The sequence below is a fragment of the Mesoplodon bidens genome (assembly GCF_964165515.1).
Source record: "Mesoplodon bidens genome assembly, chromosome: 18".
In the NCBI taxonomy this organism is placed as follows: Eukaryota; Metazoa; Chordata; class Mammalia; order Artiodactyla; family Ziphiidae; genus Mesoplodon; species Mesoplodon bidens.
In genome coordinates this window covers 17,754,946-17,773,978 of record NC_138175.1, presented here as the reverse complement: position 1 = coordinate 17,773,978, position 19,033 = coordinate 17,754,946, and the positions used below count along the sequence as shown (strand labels likewise).

At 45.7% G+C, this 19,033-nt stretch overlaps 1 protein-coding gene across 1 annotated transcript in view; it reads left to right on the top strand.

Moving 5' to 3' along the window:
- Positions 1–19,033, top strand: part of WWP2 (WW domain containing E3 ubiquitin protein ligase 2) — a 147,544-nt gene that overhangs the window by 45,260 nt on the left and 83,251 nt on the right. The window contains exons 5-6 of the mRNA XM_081215321.1: positions 15,358–15,495; positions 17,325–17,421. Coding sequence (XP_081071447.1) covers positions 15,358–15,495; positions 17,325–17,421 — 235 coding nt within the window. The remainder of the gene's footprint in view (positions 1–15,357; positions 15,496–17,324; positions 17,422–19,033) is intronic.

The window sequence follows — 19,033 nt, the reverse complement described above, 5'->3', positions numbered from 1 at the left end:
TTTTATTGTTGGCCGTTTCTGCGTCTTTACTACTACAAGCAAGACTTTTCAGTAAATTCTTGTAATTCTTGTAATGATATCTTTGTTCTCCTGTCCTTTTTTTCCCTTAGGGTAGTAAATTCCTAGGCATGCATTGCTGGGTTAAAACGCTGCAAGTTTTGTGATATCTGTGGCCTGGGTCTGCTGCAAAGACTGGACCTGTTTACACAACCCACCGTGTGTGTGCACGTGTACTTGTTTCCCTTCCCCCAGTGGCGCTGGGCATTGCCAGTCTTAACCTCTGCCAGTCTGTTCGGCTGCGACAGTGATTTCTCTTTGTTATTTTAATTTGCATCTCTTTTCTTTTCTCCTCTCCCTTTCCTTCTTGAGGAACTCCTTGCTGCAAATGCTGTACCAGGTCTCCGGTCACCTCCGTGTGACTCCATCCAGGGTCAGTTCTCACTTCCAACTCACTGGCCTTGCAGACTGGATACAAGGAATCCATCCCTCCTCCTTGACCTACTCTTTTCACTTGGTTTTCAGGACACCACGTCTGGCTGGTGTTCTATCTTTCCAGTCACTCTTTTCCAGTCTCCTTTGCTGGTTTTCTCCTCACTGGTCCAGAAGCCTTGGGATACCCCAAGTTGGCTTAGTCCTGCATCCACTTGTTAATTTATACCTCTTCCTTTCACGATGTCATCCAGCCTCACGGCTTTAAATTTGGTCCGTTCACCTATGACTTGCACCCCGGGCCTTTCTCCGGGCAACCTGAGACCGTGTTTCTAGATGTCTAATCAGCATCCTCGAAGTAACATGTTAAAAGCTGAGCTATCAGCTTTCCATCTCAGGCAACGGAGATGGAGATTTGGTGTTGCTCAGGCTGAAAACCTGGGTGTCCTCCTTGACGCCATTCTTTCTATTACAACCCACACCTGGTCCATCAACATGTCCTGCCCTCGTTACCTTCGAGATACCTTCGAGGAACTGACTGTTTCTCGCCCCGACAGCTGCCGTCACCCATGTCCACTTCACCACCACTTCTCGACTCAGGAGGCAAAGGCCTCCTAACTGGTCTCCCGGCATCATCTGCCTTTGTCTCCCTACACTTCATTTTTGAGCCCAGCATCCAGAATGACCCAACCCATAAGTCAAATCACATCACTCCTCCAGTGGTTGCCTTTCTCACTAAAATTAAAAACCGAAGTCCTTCCCAAACGGCGTAAAAAGCCTTCCCTGATCTTTCTGTCACCTCTCTGTTACCCCACCTCAATCACTCCACCCTCACCAAACCGCCTTCTGCCCACAGGCCTTTGTGCTCTTCCTCCAGCCCACTGCTGCTCTTGCCTCAGGGCCTTTGCACCACCCTGACCTTCTTCCCAAAATATTTCTTCCTTGTGTGTCCTCCTGCCTTTCTCCCTCACCCCCTTCCAGCCCACTCAGATGTCACCTCAGTGAGGGCTTCCCTGATCAATTCAGTGATTTTTTTTTTTAAAGTTTACCAAGGTGTGCAACATCACCGTGAACTTTCCCACCACCTCAGTAAGATCCCTCCTGCTCACTTAGCTCTGGTTCCCATTAGTTCCTGTTCCCAACCCAGCCCCTGGCAACCACTACGCTGCCTCCTGTCTCTGTAGATTTGCCTTTTCTGGACACTTTATACAAATGGAATCATACATGTGGCCCTGACCAAACCACCTTAATTTCAGTTCCTCCCTACACAGCATTCTCTATTCCTTTCCCTGCTTTATTTTCTTTTTAGCAGTATCCCCGTATAGTATATATATTTTTTTGTTTATTTATCTGACTTATTGGCCTCTACAACTAGAATGTGAGCTCCATGGGGGCAGGCACTGTTTGGTTTTTGTTAACTCTTGTACATCCCCTCACTCCTGTGCCCAGAACACAAAGAAGATACTAATAATATAATATAATATAATAATAATATAATATAATATAACATAATATGATATTATACAATGTAATGTAATAATATGATATTAGTCTCTATACAATATACATATTTAATTAGATTAGTGAGGATGAACATCTTTTTATGTGACTGTGGTTTTTGTGGCCAGTGTCGTGGCTGACTGCTGAGGCAGAGGTAGGACTAGGGTAGTGCTGGGTGCCCTCTCTGGGGAGGCATCAGTCAGAATCTGTCCCCAGCCTCCAAATGCAAGGCTTTGTTTCATTTTACCTCCATCCAGTTGCAGTTGTATCAGTGACTCCTCTTTCCTTGATTGGCACCAGATGCCAGGCATTGGGATTTAAAACCATCTTTAATAGTCTCTGAAAAGCTCCCTGTGTGTTGCTTTCCATCATTGTGCACCTCAGGCAGATATGGCCAAGCCAGAACCTCAAGGAATTTCTGAAGAAGCCAAAAGCCACCCCCTCCCCCGACCCCAGACCCCCAGCTTCTCAAAGTTACAGCTGGGCCCAGCTCGCGGCTTTGGTGTCAGTGGAGAGCTGGTCGAAAGAAAAGGTCCTTTTAGCCAGGAGTCTCGAAAGTAAACACACAGGCCCCTGCAACGCAGGGTAAAACAGACCTGCTCTCTGTGTCACCGGCTGAGAGGCTGCCTTGTGAAACCTCACTTGAAAAAAGAAGAAAAGCTTTCTGTCAGGAAAGCCATCCCCTGTACGTGGCTGCCTCAGTGTGGCCTGGGGTTTAAGGCCGCCTCCAGAATGTTCTGTAAACTTACTGGCTTTGGAGGGCCGTCAGCCTCGTGGGGAATGCCTATTGAACAAAGAGTGATTCCACCCCTCCAAACACGAACGCTGGCTGAGGCTGTCCCCCTTTTTCTTTTTCTAATGGTATATTGAAAACTTTTGCATTTTAATCCATAGTATTTGGTCAGTTTTCCCCTCTTTTCTTGCTTTCTTCTTTTTTTTTTTTTTTTTTTTCTTTTTAGACTTATGAATTTGTCAGTGTTGGATCAGGGTTTTGTGTAACAGGAAATTTCCTTCTTTTCTATCGGGCATTTTCTTAGGGTTGTGAGAGGGTCCTGCGGTGGAGTCGGGGGTGGAGGCAGGGTGGGTGTGAAGTTTATTTACCAGCATTTGCACAGTAAATCCCTTTGAGCACTGGGCTAGATGCCAGAGATGCAGCAGTGAACTAAGGCAGACAGTCTCGGAATTTAGGATCTAGAGAGGAAAGCAGACAGACGTTGGACAGATAACTGGTGCAGACTGTTCCAATTGTGACAGATACGATGGAGGAAAGTGCAGGGTGCCCTGGGAGTACATCATTCAGGACTTAACCTAGACTGGGGTCAGGGGGTGTCAAGGAAGGCCTGCCCGAGGAAGTGACACCAGAAGTGCAGAAGGATAACAAGTGATTGTCCAGGCCAACAAGGAGAAAAGCATTCCAGGCTGAAGGAAGCTTGGAGGCAGGAAAAAGCTTAGTTCAGTCAAGTTACCCAGAGAAGGCCCCCGGGGCTGGCCAGGCCTGGGCAGACAGCTGCTCAAGATTATGACCACAAACAGCAGGAAGGAGGCGCCCAAGCAGCGCTGTCCAGTAGAAATGTGATGTGAGCCACAGACACAATTTAAAGTTTTCTAGTAGCCACGTTAGAGAAAGTAAAAACAGAAATAAACAGGGGAAATTCGTTTTAATGATCTATTTTCTTTAGTCCAATATATACCAAATGTTATCATTTTAACATATGAGATCTGGCGTGTCATTTACACTCGCAGCACATCTCAGTCTGGAGATAGGAAAATGAGACTGTTGCCTGGATATGAGCAGTTTCCTTCCACTTGCCAGAAAAAAAACCAACCCTGAAACATTGCATCTGATGACGGGGCCTCTTTCTTGTGCCATTTCCCTGAGAGTGGCTCCCGCCTGCCTGCCCGTCCAGTCTCCCAGGTTCTTCAGGGGAGACACCGCGGCTGCTGGGGTCATACGAAGATCAGACCTTGTTTAGCTCATTGGAGTACATGATTTCCTCTTTGCCTTCATTCTTCTGGGATTCTAGGAGCATTTTTCTTAGAGCAGGAGACTTACTCTCGTAGGAGAGTGGTGAGTTGGGAGGGAAAGCGATCCTGGATCAGAGTGAGAGTGCCACAGTTACACGCGTGGTGCGGTCAGTGCTACGGTCAGGTACAAAGCGGAGATTTTCACCTTAGCGTCAGGCCCGGCCTGGGGGATGCTGTTTATTATGTACGGGATAGCAAGGCACACAGTTCTCAGAATATGATGTCTGTGTCTTCCCTCCCTCCCGCTCCTAATTAACTGATTAATGTTTATTTACACGTGTATTACATGAATTCATTCTTTTGGGGCCGGGGACATTGTAGTAAAGGCTGAATTCCCTTTGAACGTGCTGCTCCCTCAATCCTAAAACCCTCCTCAACTGATAGATTGCTTCTGTATATATTCTTAAAGATTCTTAGGATACTTTACAAGTCAAAGGGCACAACTTGTGGACCTAGGGTGAATTCACTTTTGCATGTGTAGTTTATACGTGTGTTTGCAAGTCTGATGACTTCATACAAAGTTGACGACAGTGACCTATGTCATGGGGAAAGGGTTTGGAATGTGTGTGCTGACATCATATTTTGAATTTCTTTTTTGTTTTTTTCATATTTTGAATTTCTGCTTGAATTTTTTATAATAAGCATGTTGTTTAAAAAATTGTAAGTTAGTGTTATTTATTGTGGAGCAAATATTATATAGCATAAATGGGGAAATTTTAAAACTTTTTATTATGGAAAGTTTCAAAGATAAATAAAAGTAGAGAGAATCATATAATGACTGAATCGTCCTGTATCCATTACCCACTTTGAACAATGAGGAGCACATGTCCAGTTGTCTTTCATCTCTAGCCCCCACTTTTTGGCGATGTATTTGAAAGCAAATCTTAGGCATCATGTCATTTCATTTGTAAACACTTCTGTATACATGTGTAACTGATATTGGAAATTGAGAAAAAATACATATTCACTGTGCAGATAATGGAAATTTAAAAAGTGAAACCTTTATTTCATAATCTGACTCTTCAAACACAACTTATTGTTTTTCTCTGCTTCATTTCTTTCTTTGCCCCTTTACATACTTATTTTAACAGGGTTTTAATAATAGGGTGCTTTTTATAACTTCATGTTCTTGTTTTTTTTTAAATTAACATTGTAGTGTAAATGATTTTCCATGTTGTTCACTCTTCATAATCATTAATCCAAATCTTTTTTTAAGATGTTGGGGGTAGGAGTTTCTTAATTAATGAATTTACTTTTGCTGTGTTGGGTCTTCGTTTCTGTGCGAGGGCTTTCTCTAGTTGTGGCAAGCGGGGGCCACTCTTCATCGCGGTGCACAGGCCTCTCACTATCGCAGCCTCTCTTGTTGTGGAGCACAGGCTCCAGACGCCCAGGCTCAGTAGTTGTGGCTCACAGGCCTAGTTGCTCCGCGGCATGTGGGATCCTCCCAGACCAGGGCTCGAACCCGTGTCCCCTGCATTAGCAGGCAGATTCTCAACCACTGCGCCACCAGGGAAGCCCCATCCAAATCTTAATTGTGGCATAATATTTCACTCATTTGAAATTTGTAATTTTTCAAAAGCCATTTTTTAAAAGGGGAAATTTTTTTTTATTGTGAAGTGATTACCACAATGAGTTTAGTTAACCTTCATCATCTCAGATAGATACAAAAAGAATAAGGGAAAAAAATGTTTTTTTTTCTTGTGATGAGAACTTTTAGGATTTCCTGTCTTTGCATCTTTCCAATAGATCATACAGCAGTGTTAACTGTAGTCACCACGCTGTCCATCACATCCTTGGTCCTTATTTATCTTACAACTGGAAGTTTGTACTTTTTGACTACCTTTATCCAATTCCTCCACTTTGCTGATTTGTTTAAAAGCAGAACCTTAACCATGAAAGCGCTCTTCTAGCTGGGCTCCTGGATTTCACTATTCCGAGACCATTGAAAAGGAGGTTTGTTCATTGAAACCCTTTCTCTGCTGTGTTTACAAACACGTCCTCAATTCTGTGCAACAGGGAGAGGTGGTATAGTCACCGAGGTTCCCTGAGGGGCGCAGAGAATGGATGAGCTGCTCAGATGGGCCTAGTCTAGGAATCCTCCGAATTAATGGGTGATGAGGACCCCCCCCCGCCTTGGGGATAGAGGAGCTCTAATGACAAGGCCACAGTAATTAATGTGAACTGACAGTTTATCCTAAAGATGCAACTTTCCCAGATCTGTATTTATTTCCTCAAGATCGCTTTAAAAATAGGCTGTAGCTTTACAAACAGTGAGATTCACCAAGACAGATGAGGCTTTTTTTCGTTTTCTATGTGAAGGGGACCCTCAGTTGATTCAAGAGGGACTCTTTGTCTATAATGTACCTTATTAGATAGATGACTCAGATGAATAGCCAGTTCTGAAGTGTCTATGTCAGTGCATTTTTTTTTTTTTTTTTTTGCAGTACGCAGGCCTCTCACTGCTGTGGCCTCTCCCGTTGCGGAGCACAGGCTCCGGACGCGCAGGCTCAGTGGCCATGGCTCACGGGCCCAGCCGCTCCGCGGCATGTGGGATCTTCCAGGACCGGGGTACGCACCCGCGTCCCCTGCATCGGCAGGCGGACTCTCAACCACTGCGCCACCAGGGAAGCCCCATTTATTATTTATTTATTTATTTATTTATTTATTGTAAGTAAGGAAAAGCATGTGTAGCTGCAGGGGTTTGGACTATAGAACACTGGGACCCTGAATCAAGAGAAATAAGGACGATCATGACTGACGAATCTGTCATGTACTGAAACGAGGATGCATGTGCCTAATCTCTCCTCCATCATTCTTGTGGTTGGAGGCGAGCCATCCCTCTTCCTCCCTTGTGAAGGGCAGACTCTCCATCCATGCTTTGGAGCCCACCCTTTCCTGCGTTCTCAGGACTCCTTTCTGACTTTCCTCCTGCCCCTCTGACTGGTCTTCTTCCCCAACCTGCTTCACCCCGCAACGTGCTAGCTCTTTGCCTGAAACTTCAGATCACAGTTGAGCTGTTAGTTCCTCAGGAAACTTTTCCTGATGCCCTGACCAGGCCAAATATCCAGCACTGATGGGACCATAAGGTCTCTTGCATGAAATCTGTTTCACAGTTGCAACTTTACATTTCTTTGTGACATTACTTAGTTACTTCTGTTTCTCCCACTGACTTGTGAGGTTCCTAAAAGCAGAGACTATGTCTATTTTCCTTCTTCATTATAACCCAGCTTCTAGCACAGTGTCAGGCACATAAAGGATGCCCAGAAAATGCTTCTTGAATGAATGCACAAGAAAAAAAGGAGAAAAATAAAAGTTTAAAAACTGGCTTTGTAAAATGAAGCTCTTTTCATTTTTAGAGGAGTTAATGCAACCCTCAGTCAACCAAGACTTTAAACTTTTATTTATTTAATTATTTTTGGCTGCGTTGGGTCTCTGTTGGTATGTGTGGGCTTTCTCTAGTTGTGGCGAGTGGGGGCTACTCTTCGTTGTGGTGTGTGGCTTCTCATTGCGGAGGCTTCTCTTGTTGCGGAGCATGGGCTCTAGGCGCGTGGGCTTCAGTAGTTGTGGTGCCTGGGCTCAGTAGTTGTGGCACGTGGGCTCTAGAGTGCAAACTCAGTAGTTGTGGCGCATGGGCTTAGTTGCTCCGTGGCATGTGGGATCGTCCCGGACCAGAGCTTGAACCCGTGTCCCCTGCATTGGCAGGCGGATTCTTAACCACTCACCACCAGGGAAGCACCAGCCAAGACTTTAATTTGGAGATAATTAAGGATACATTCCCAGCAGCAACCTACAGAAGAAGCTTCAAGGCCAAGGTAGATGCTTCCTTACACCGTGTGTTCTGGGAAGACTCTGCCAAGGCTTGGGTGATGGGGGCCGAGGGAAAGTGGGTGAAGCAGAGTCAACCTTGGTACCCCAACAAGAATTCCAGTGTCTACAACGTGCTGCTAGCTTGGTAGAAGAGGCTTTCTCTTGTTAGGCTCTGGCTAAGGTTGGAAGCCAAAGAGACATCGTAACAGTAAATCCTGGAAGCCTCTGGCTTTCTTTACTGCGAAGGGAACGTGAAAGAGTGTTCTCTTTAAACCTGGGGTAGCCTCCAGTCTGTGTGTGTCTGAGTTAACGGGGAGCCAGGGAAGGGAAAGGAGACTGTTTACTCTCTGCCCTTCTGGAATTTCCTCCGGTTCCGTTCCTCTGTGCACCAGTGTTTCACAGCTACGTGTAGAATGAACACTGACCTGTTAATGAATGCCCTGTTTATTTTCACTTTCTTCTGATGGGCCTATGGGATTGAGGGCAGAAGGAGGCCGGAAGAAGAGGTTTGTTTGTTCCACCGAACAGCTCTGTTAAGGCCAAATCAATCACATCTTCCTCGGGCTTCTGAGACTCTTGGCTGGAGAGTACTTGGTCTCCCTTAAAAATATCCTACTTTGTGTCCTGTTTTGTTTTTCTCAAATTTCCAGGTAAATCCTTACATTTGTATTCTGAGTTAGGAAGAAAATATTTTTTCTCTTAAACGGTATAAGCATATACATGCACATACATTTTGGTGGTGTGAGAGCAGGGAAGGACAGTGATGATAGAAGATTCTAAAGCAGAAAGTTCCTTCATACACTGCAGTGAAACTGTCCAGGCAGGGCTTCTGGACTTAACTGAATTGCATTATAGGGGCACAGTTTGGCAGTTGTGGTTTATGTAGTTTTTTTTCTTCTGTCGGAATGAGGAAGGCAGCTTCCATGCCCTATTTATCTATACTTATTGGTACCATATGCAAACAACATATTAAAAAGTCCATGTCAGGGGCTTCCCTGGTGGCGCAGTGATTGAGAGTCCGCCTGCCGATGCAGGGGACACAGGTTTGTGCCCCGGTCCGGGAAGATCCCACATGCCGCGGAGCGGCTGGGCCCGTGAGCCGTGGCCGCTGAGCCTGCGCGTCCGGAGCCTGTGCTCCACAGCGGGAGAGGCCACAACAGTGAGAGGCCCGCATATCGCAAAAAAAAAAAAGTCCATGTCAGGAAAGGGAAAAAGTAAGTCTTAGAAAAATATTAGTCATCCTTGTTGCACGTAACATCTCTTCCCAATAGGAAATTATTAACCTGAAGCCACTTGCAAATCTGAGGCTTTGAAGTAAGGGAAAATAACCATCAGAGCTACTCGCTAAGCAGCTTGATTGTATATTTCCTACCTTTTCATATTTCAAAATGTGTATGTAACATTGAATTTGTGTAAGTTTTTTAGTTTACAGTCACTGTTTGTTCTTTAGGTATGCTGGCTTGAAGAAGAAAAGCTATTATGGAAAATGTCAAAATACACAAAAGTAGAAAGAATAGTCCATGAACCCCTATGTGCCCATCACTCAGATCCACAGTGGGCTACAGGTGGCCATTCCCATCCCACCCTCCACGGGGTTATTTTCACATAAATCTCAGACATGTTTCATTTACAAATATTTCAGTATGGATCTCTTAAAGATAAGGGCTCTTAAAAACCATAACCATGGGCCTCCCTGGTGGCGCAGTGGTTGAGAGTCCGCCTGCCGATGCAGGGGATACGGGTTCGTGCCCCGGTCTGGGAGGATCCCATATGCCGCGGAGCGGCTGGGCCCGTGAGCCGTGGCCGCTGGGCCTGCGCGTCCGGAGCCTGTGCTCCGCAACGGGAGAGGCCACAACAGTGAGAGGCCCGCATACCACAAAAAGAAAAAAAAAAAAAAAAAAAAAAAAAAAAAAAAAAACCATAACCATGATACCAGCTTCATACCTGAGAAGCTTAATGGTAATTATTTAATCTCATCAAATATTCAGAGAGTTTTTAACGTTTCCCCAGCTGTCTTCAACATTATTTTTCCCCCACCATTGGTTTGTTTGAATCAGGATCCAAACAGGATTGATAAGTCTCTTAAGTCCCTCTCCCTCCCCCAGCAACCAGGAATGGAACCCGGGCCCTTGGCGGTGAAAGCTCGGAGTCCTAACCACTGGACTGCCAGGGAATTTCTTCTTAAGTCTCTTTTAACCAATATGTTCTCCTTCCTCTTTTTATCCCTTACAATTCATTGTTGAAGAAACTGGACAGTTTGTCCTGTAGTTTCCCACATATTGGGTTTTGCTGTTTGTGTCCCTGAAATGTGTTTTAACATTTCCTCTGTCCCTCTGTGTTTCTTGTAATCTCATACCTGTTGAGATCTAGATCTAGAGACTTGATCTGATCCAGGTTCTTATTTTTTTCTTTTTAATGAGGTGGTGTGTGTTTCCACCAGGAAGCACGCTACATCTTCTTGTCTCTTCTGGTGTGCCGGCTTTTAAAGGGATCTCCTGGCACAGTCCTTGAGGATTTTCCTAATTCTTTTCCCCTAGCTTCTAAGCTCCAGCCCTACCGCTGTATGTTGACCTCCATAAAGTAGCGTTACAAGGTATTGGTAACCAGTGGGTACTTAGAAGAGAAGAAGGACATTTGCTGAAGTTAGCATGAGCTCAGGACTTTGGCTTTTTCGGAGGAACTGAAGTCTCTTGCCATCGGAATATTTTCATTATATATGTTCCACTTGGGCGTAATTGAATCTGACTTCCCCCAGGCATGCTCTACGTTTGTGCTTTTTGCAGCCCCTGCCTATGATTTGCCCAAAGCTTTGATTCCAAGGGCCTGGTGGGCCTGTGGGGACTGACCAGTGTGCTCCGTGGGAGGCCATGGGGCTTTCCTAACACGTGCTGGAAAGGGGGAAAAGGGCGAGTCTCCCTTCTGCTACCCTGCTCCCAGAAGACACTGCCTTCGCCTGACCCAAGCTACCAGCTGCTCGCGCCCGGAGTATTGCAGTGACTTCCTCCCTGGTCTTGTCTGCTTCATCTCTTGCTCTTCCTGCAGCTGGAGTGACTGCGCTACAACAGAAGTCACGTCCCTTCCTTGCTCACGAGCCTCCAGTGGCTCCCAATCTCCCGCCGAGTAAATGCCAGCGACCATGCCAGCACTCCAAGGCCTTCCTTGTGAGCTTCCAGTTTCCTACCACCCTCATCTCCTGCTCCTCTCTTACCTCATCCACTCCAGCCACACTGACCTCCCTGCCATTCCTCAGATCTGCCAGGCATGCCCCCATCTGGGGCCTCTGTGTCTTATTCTCTTTCTGCCTAGAATATCCTTCCTCCAGATACTTACGGGGCTCCCCTGCCTCATCCTTCTCTAAGTCTTTGCTCCATTGTCACTTTCCTGGTGAGACTTTCTCACCACCCCAGACCCTCCTCCCACCTCTAGCACTCTTCATCCCTTCCCCTCCTTTCATTTTTTTTTTCTACTGCATTTGCCACTAACAGATTGTGCAATTTACTTTAAAAACAAAAAACATTGTCTAGTGTCTGTTTGCCCCAACTAGAATATAAACACCCCGGGGCACAGCTGTTTGTCTGTTCTGTGCCTGTTGAATCTCACCGACCAGAAGTTTGTGCTCGCTACACACGTGTGGACTGCATGATTACAGATGGAGCAGGGCCGGATGAGGTGGACGGTGGCTGGTGAGCCTCCTATGCTCAATCTGGTTCTAGTTCTGGAACTTGACTTACTACACCCATGTTTTCATCAGTTTCTTGATTTTTGAGCAGTGCCTGAAAAGGCGGGGGAAGACCTGGTGCAAGAGAAAGGCCTTTTGTAGAGTTGATGGCGTTGCCGCAGTGAAACCCGAGGGCCCCAGAGGAGAGGTGGCTAATGCTGCTATTTATAGCTCAGATTCCAGTATATGTTTTCCAGCCACACTTACTCCTTTCAGCCTCCCCTGTATGCTCAAGTCTGTCACTCAATTAGCTAATGGTTTCTTTAGTCCCATTATGCATTGTAGTGCTCCCCTGGCCCAGGTGTGTTCTTTTTGTTTTTGTTTTTTAAGAGAATAACAGAGTGTTCTATTCTCAGAGCTTTAATTCTTTAATAGCTGTGCCAATTAAAAAAAAACACACAACCCTTTCCCAATGTTTTATCCTGCAATTTTCCAACATACAAAAGAGTCGAAAGAATAACACAATGAATGCCCAAATGCCCTTCACCGAGAACCAACACTTCTTAAGATTTTGCTGCATTTGTTTTACCTGTATGTGTGAGCCTATGGGTGTGTGTGTGTGTTTTTTCCTGAACCATTTGAAGGTAAACTGCAGACATCATGACACATCACTCCTGAAAACTTCAGCCTATTCTCCTACAAAACAGTTTGAGAATAAGTGCAGACAATCATCATAATATACTCTTGGATCTCCCGAGAATGAGACCATTCCTAAATACAGCCACAGTACCATTACTGAACCTAAGAAAATCAACAGTAATTTCAGACATCATTCAATATCCAGTCTGGATGCAAATTTCTCCAATCGTCCCAAGAATGTATTTTTCAAACCAAGGTTTCGTCAAAATTCACGCAAGTCATTTGGTACTTATGTTCCTTTAAATCTAAAAGAGTCTTCTTCCTGCCTGCCCCCGCTCCCCTTTTCAATTTATTTAATGACATTGACTTTTCGAGGAGTTTGGGGTGGTTACCGTATGGATGTCCCATATTCTGGGTTGGTCTGATTGCTTCCTCGTGGTATCACTGAAGTTATTCCTCTATCCCCTTATTTCATGTAAACTGGGAAGGAGGTTTAGAGGCTTGATTGGATTCAGGTTAAATGCTTTTGCAAGAAGACTTTAAAAGTGATGTTGTGTACTTCATCCTGTATCATGTTAGGAAGCACGTGGGTGTTGGGTTGTCTTGCTCTTAGTGATGCTCCCTTCGATCACTTGGTTATGATCGAAGTGATGCATAGAGGTCTCTCTGAACTGTTTCTCTTTTAAGTAAATAAAACAGTAGAGCGTTATGCTCTCAAAAACTTAGTTTAAAGAAAAACAAACAAACAAACAAACCTCCCCTGTCACTGGCTCTCTTTGAAGGTCAGATGTGTCTCTACCAGTTGCAAGGTAACTTCCAAGCCTATATGTATATAATGACTCTGCTGGACATGATGAGCACGTAAACCAGACAGAAGAGCTGAGTTGGAGCTTTGAGTTGAGACCATGGAGAGGAAAATGTGGGCTCTGCCCCTGGCTTTGTCAGAGGACCATGGCGGGGTGGCTGTTAGGAGGTTGAAATTAGCAGCAAGAGGCCTTGGACTCTTCCAGCTTCCTGTTGAACATTATTATTCTTCCAGAAAGGAGGAAAAAGGTACCCACACTCCATTTGTAAAGTGATGGCCTTTGAGATATCAAGAAGGGAATTAAGGAGCCCTTCTAGAATTCTCATCCCGGCCTGTTCCTGAGAGTGGTGTGCCGGACATCTTTAGGAAGTGTCCTAGATACAAGATGAGAGGACCATACGTCCTTGTCATAGGTATGTGGGTGATCTTGGAAGATTTTTGCTGACCTTGGAGTTTGTCGTCGAAAGCTGAAAAAGGCTTGGAAAGGTCAGGAGAAGAGCAAGTATACAATGAACAAATTAGATTGAGAGAAATCAGGACTTCTCAGCCTAAAAACAGGAGAGTCAACAGGGAGATAATAAAAATGACAGTTTATTGGGAACTTACCGGGTGCTGTTTAATTCATCACATGTGTTCCCTGAACAATGTGTTCTTACTGCTCCTATTTTGCAAGGTAGAGAGACCAGTGCTCAAGTTAAGTAATTTGTGTAGTACCGAATGCAGTCTGTCTGACTGGTACCCGCCCTCAACCTCTGTGCTTTGCTGCCTGCTAGGGACTTATACTATGGATCTCAGTATAATAGAGTAGGGAGGTGCTCCTTGACTTTAGAAAAATAAATAAATAAACATTTATTACCTCATAGTTTCAGTGAGTCAGGTTTTGGGAGCGGCTTAGCTGGGCAGTCTGGCCTGGGATCTTCCACGAGGTTGCACTTCATCCTGTACATTGGCTGGGCCGCAGTCATCTGAGAGCTAGACCAGGGCTGGAGGATCCATTCCAAAGTGGCTCATCTGCACGGCAGGCATGTGGTGCTGGTTGAAAGGCCTCAGTTCTTTCCCTCTCTTGGACTTTTGAAGGAGCTAGTTTTCAGATTACAAGTGTTCTTCTATAGAAATATTTGGAACTCACCAAGCCCCTTAGTAAAACTGACTGAAAACAGACTCAAAAGGATTTGGAGAGATCCATCACAGGGAAGAAAGGTTAAGGGGAGGGAGTGGTGCTTCAAGAGCTTGAAAACCTGAGGGAAAACTGGTTTCTACCTTATTATAGTAGATCCTTGAATTGATCGAGACTGTTCTTTTTTTTTTGCTCGGTTCTTAAAGGGCTGTGTCTGTTTCTTGGAGAGATGCAGGGCAGACTTTTTTGGTGAGGGGAGGTTGTCTCTAGGAAATGCTCATGGAGGTAGTTATTTATACATACCCTGCCTTGTTCTAGAAAACCAGCTTATAATAATACAGTAGCAACAAAGAGAGAAAATGAAGTGGCGGTTTGATGGGTAGTGTGGGTGGGGAAGGAGGTTGGAATATGTGGCACTTTCCTGGTCTGGCTTTGTAAGATGTGGGGTGGCATGGAAGAGCTGCATACTCTTTGGAGATCCTCATAAACGCTGCTCTTTCTTGGTAATTATTGAACGGCTCTGAACTGGAGGCTCTGGGTCCTCAGCAGTAACTGGATGGAGGCCATTCAGTGTGGCCAGGCTTGGTGGGTGGGGTCAGGGGTGTGTGTGCAGCAGCAGTTTCCAGGCCGCCTAGGGTTTGGTGCTTCTGCCTCGTGCCAGTTAGTTCTGTTTCTTGTTCGCCCACAGGGCTGAATTTGCCTAGTGTTCCAGGGGCTGGGTGACTCTGAGCTGCCTTCTCACCTCACTGATGGAGCCAGGTGTTGACTAGTCTCTCCTTGTGAGACTTACCCAGGACCGTGTAATCATGGGGCTGACTTGCTTGTACTGAACTTTTGTTGTTTTAAACTTTTTTCCGCCTTATTTCAAAGTGAAACATTTTCTGGATTGAAAATTAAAAAACACTTTTTAGCCCAAATCATAAGTCCCTGAAATCCTTTATCTAGAGATGACTCCTGATAACGTTTCCTTAGGGTCTCCTGACCTGTTTCGATTCTTTTTGCCACCCCTCTTCCTATGGGTGGGGGGATGCTATTTGTAACTGCTTTCTTCCTCTGTATGCCATCAGTATCTCTTACTCTTTTCTTATGGTCCTGCAGGTATAAGCAAACAAATAAAGTAGAAATTACCTAGTGAACCTAATGATATAAAATGTTTAGAAAAAAATGAGCACAGCCTTCCCCACCAGCCTGATACAACGGTGACAGTTAGGCATGTTCCTTCCCGTTCCTTTTTCCGTGCCACAAGACAAGTTTGAAGATGTAGAAAAAAGTTGCCAGGGGAGCCAGAGTCGGTGAAGTGGGAGCTTATAACTTACAGAATCTGAACTCGGTGTGCATTTGCTTTTGTCCATCCGTGTTGCTTTTTGTGTCCAACAGTGGAGAACACACAGCTGACCCTGAACCTGCAGACAGAGAACAAAGGCGGTGTTGTCTCGGGTGGTGAGCTGACAATTTTCCTGGACGGGCCGACTGTTGATCTGGGAAGCGTGCCTAATGGCAGCGCCGTGACGGATGGTGAGTGCCGCCCTGCTCCCCAGGGCTGTGCTGGGATGGGGCAGGGCGGGGCAGGGCGGGGCAGAGGAGGTGCCCAAATCTTGGTTCTCTACCAGGTACCTGGGTTTGGGTACTGCACAGCCAGCCCTGACTCTTCTTAGCATCGTGGATCACAATCAGGACATGATTTTTCAAGGACTGTTTTCTGTTAAAGGACCAAAATAAATACCAAGCCTTTGTAAGTGTATTGTTGTTTTGGTTCTAGAGCAGAGAAAAACATGTTTTCATCCCACATGGACTTTGTAAAAGAAAACATCTTTATTAAGTGTTACTTGGGCCCGTTTTTCTTCTTCCCAATCCAGTTAAGCTTCCTGGAGAGCTTGAGAGTGTCTTTTATGAGACGGTCTTGGTTGGAAAAGGGGAACTGTGTGTCTCAGAGATTCACGCTAGCTTAATACAGGCAAGAAGCGGGGAAATTGGAGAGTGTCTCCTGCTCTGTCCTGAATGTGGGCGGTTTGTTTCTTTTCATACAGTTTGAAATTAGTCACTTTTGGATCTAGCAGGAAATTACTTCATGAAGTCTGAGGTCCAAAATGGGTTGGCTTTCTCCATCATTTTTCTTGCTAAGTGTGATGTAACTATGGCACCTTCCAGGCCCCAAGTAGGCTTTCTGTAGCTTCAAGGGGTGGGGTTTGAATTCTATCTGAAGGGCATTTGAGTGGAATCTCAGTGATTGGATGGGCCTTGACTTCTGAGAATCCTCCCTCAACTGGCCTGCATGGTGCTTGGGGTACTTTTGGTGCATGTAGAAAAACCTGCATCATTCACTCATTCAGCACATACATCCACAGTTGAGCACCTGGTATGTACTAGCTCTTGGACCGGGTGCTAGCCAGACGGCAGGGGCAAAATTCACACGGTCTCTACTCCCTAGAGCTTGTGATCTACTTGGCAGGGGCAGGGGATGTTAGATATCAAATGAGTAAACACAGAAATAATTATATAACTGTAACCATGAACAAATCTATGAAGGAAGAATACTGGGTGGTATGAGATTCCTTTACTTGAGGGGGAATCTCATCTAAATTGGGGGGCCAGGGAAGGTTTCCCTGAGGAAACTGAGTCCTGCTGGAGTACAAGGAGTTTGGACAGGCCAAGGCGGGGTGGGGTGTGGGGTATAGGGGCAGCTGAGACAAGAGGTGGAGGGGTCTCACATGCAGAGGCTCTGAGGTGGGAGTGAGCGTGGCCTGCAGCGGGTACAGAGGCAGCCAGGGCAGCTGGATCGTGGAGAGTGAGAAGGAGAGTGCTGGGAGGTGAGGCCAGTCAGGTCACACAGCCTCGAAGACCTTGGTAAGGACTGTGAACCTCAACCTAAGAAGTAGAAAGCTATCGAGGGGGTTTTAATCAGGAGAGTATCATGATTTGATTTGGATCAAATCTGATTTGGCTTTTTAAAAGCTCTCTGGTTGCTGCGATGTGGAGAGATGCCCCAATTCCTTGCCTCCACTTTGCATGGCCAGCATCTATCCTCTGTCTCATGGGGTGTGGTTCATTTAACGTATAAGACAACACGCTTGTAAGTGCCTTAGACATTCTTGAAGGTCTTGGGGAGGAAGAGCTGTTTCCCAGGTTTGAGCCCCTTTGTTCCGCAGCCCTGATCAGACCGCACCCAGCCGTCCCTGTCCTTGTCATGCTGGAGGCTGCAGCTTGCTGGACCGTTGGTGTCCCCCCCTGGGGTGGGTAACTTTAAAACATGCAGTTAGCGCTGTTCCTGTACCCACATCTCAAACAGAGGTGTGAGCTTCTCAACGTTTCTGTCTTTTTTTGTGTGTGATGGATCCCTTTTCCAGGTTCACAGCCACCTTCGAGAGAATCCAGCGGGACGGCTGTCACTCCAGAGAACCGGCACCAGCCCCCCAGCACAAACTGCTTTGGTGGAAGATCCCGGTAAGACACCTCCCTCCTTGTGAATGAAGAGGAGCCTGGAAGTTGCTTAGAGCTCTTGAAAACATGTTGGGAAGCGGCGAGGAACAACTTATGTTAGAAACTGTTGGAAATTTCCAGAGAGCTTATAACTGGCTTATAAGTATGTTAAGATGGCCTAGAGAGGAATACAAAACTCAGGATTCTCGGAAGGGTCAAGGGTGCCTTGACAAAGGTTGGGACTGACTCAGTTGGTTATTTGGCTGAGAGGAACTGTTGAACAGAGCTTGACTGCTTTTTATGCATCAGGTACGGTAGCCACAGTTATCCTTCCAGGATGCACATAGGAACACTTAGAGCAGTGGTTCCTTGTATGTGAAATTTTCTGTCTGTACATTTCTATTTGCAGGGGTGATCCATGATTCCCTTTGGAGTGTTGGTTAAGACCTCCTGCACGCAGAGTCTGACCTGTATTATACTTGTTATATATATCCCAAATGACTTAATTTTATTTACTGACATTCCCATCTTATACCTGTGTTAATGATGCAAACTCCTCTCCACGGTCACTGAATTCCCAGGCAGAGGAATAGTTTTAAGTGTATTTGAGAGATGGGGAGAAGGTTGGGAACCTGCTTTTTAAAAAAAATTTATTTATTTATTTATTTATTTTTGGCTGCACTGGGTCTTCATTGCTGTGTGCATGGGCTTTCTCTAGTTGTGGCGAGTGGGGGCTACTCTTCGTTGCGGTGCACAGGCTTCTCATTGTGGTGGCTTCTCTTGTTGCCGAGCATGGGCTCTAGGTGCGCGGGCTTCAGTAGTTGTGGCACACGGACTCAGTAGTTGTGGCGCGCAGGCTCTAGAGCGCAGGCTCAGTAGTTGTGGCGCACGGGCTTAGTTGCTCCGCGGCACGTGGGATCTTCCTGGACCAGGGCTCGAACCCGTGTCCCCTGCATTGGCAAGCAGATTCTTAGCCAATGCACCACCAGGGAAGTCCTGGGAACCTGTTTTATTGTTTATTACAATGTACAAAATCCCCAGACATTTTAAGGAGAAGAATCATACGGAATGTAGTTTGTATCTGCAGAGAGTAGGCGAATAACTGGTAAAAATCCTCCCAAACAAATCCCGGGCAGTGGGGGAATAATGCTTTAAGAATCAAAGCATATTTTAGCCAATACCCACAGCATCTGGAAATACCTCTCTGAGGACAGCCTTCAGCCTCTGTGGATTTGGTTGTTTTGAGGGTTTGTGAGGTCTTGATGCTTGGCAGGCGTCAGGGACAAGAGAGGGTTGGATGTTTGGATCTTTTGTCTATAGCATCATTAGAAGCAGAGGTGCTATTTGCCTGTCGTCTTTTCTCCAAGCCTCTGCAAAGGTCTTAATTACCTCATACCATGAAGACTAGTCATCTAGCGAGTCACAGAGAAGAGTGATTTGAAGGTTGAGATAAGTAGTTGACTCTCACAGGGTAAGGACCAACGATATAACTGGCAAATCTTATATCAACAAAGGCATGATTGGCGCCCAGAGCTAGAGAAAAGAAAATCTCTTCAATGGTGGGTAGCTGGTGGAGAGGAACACCTCAGACATTCACTCTGAGAATGATGCCTTCTTAGCTATGGTGCTAGTAACT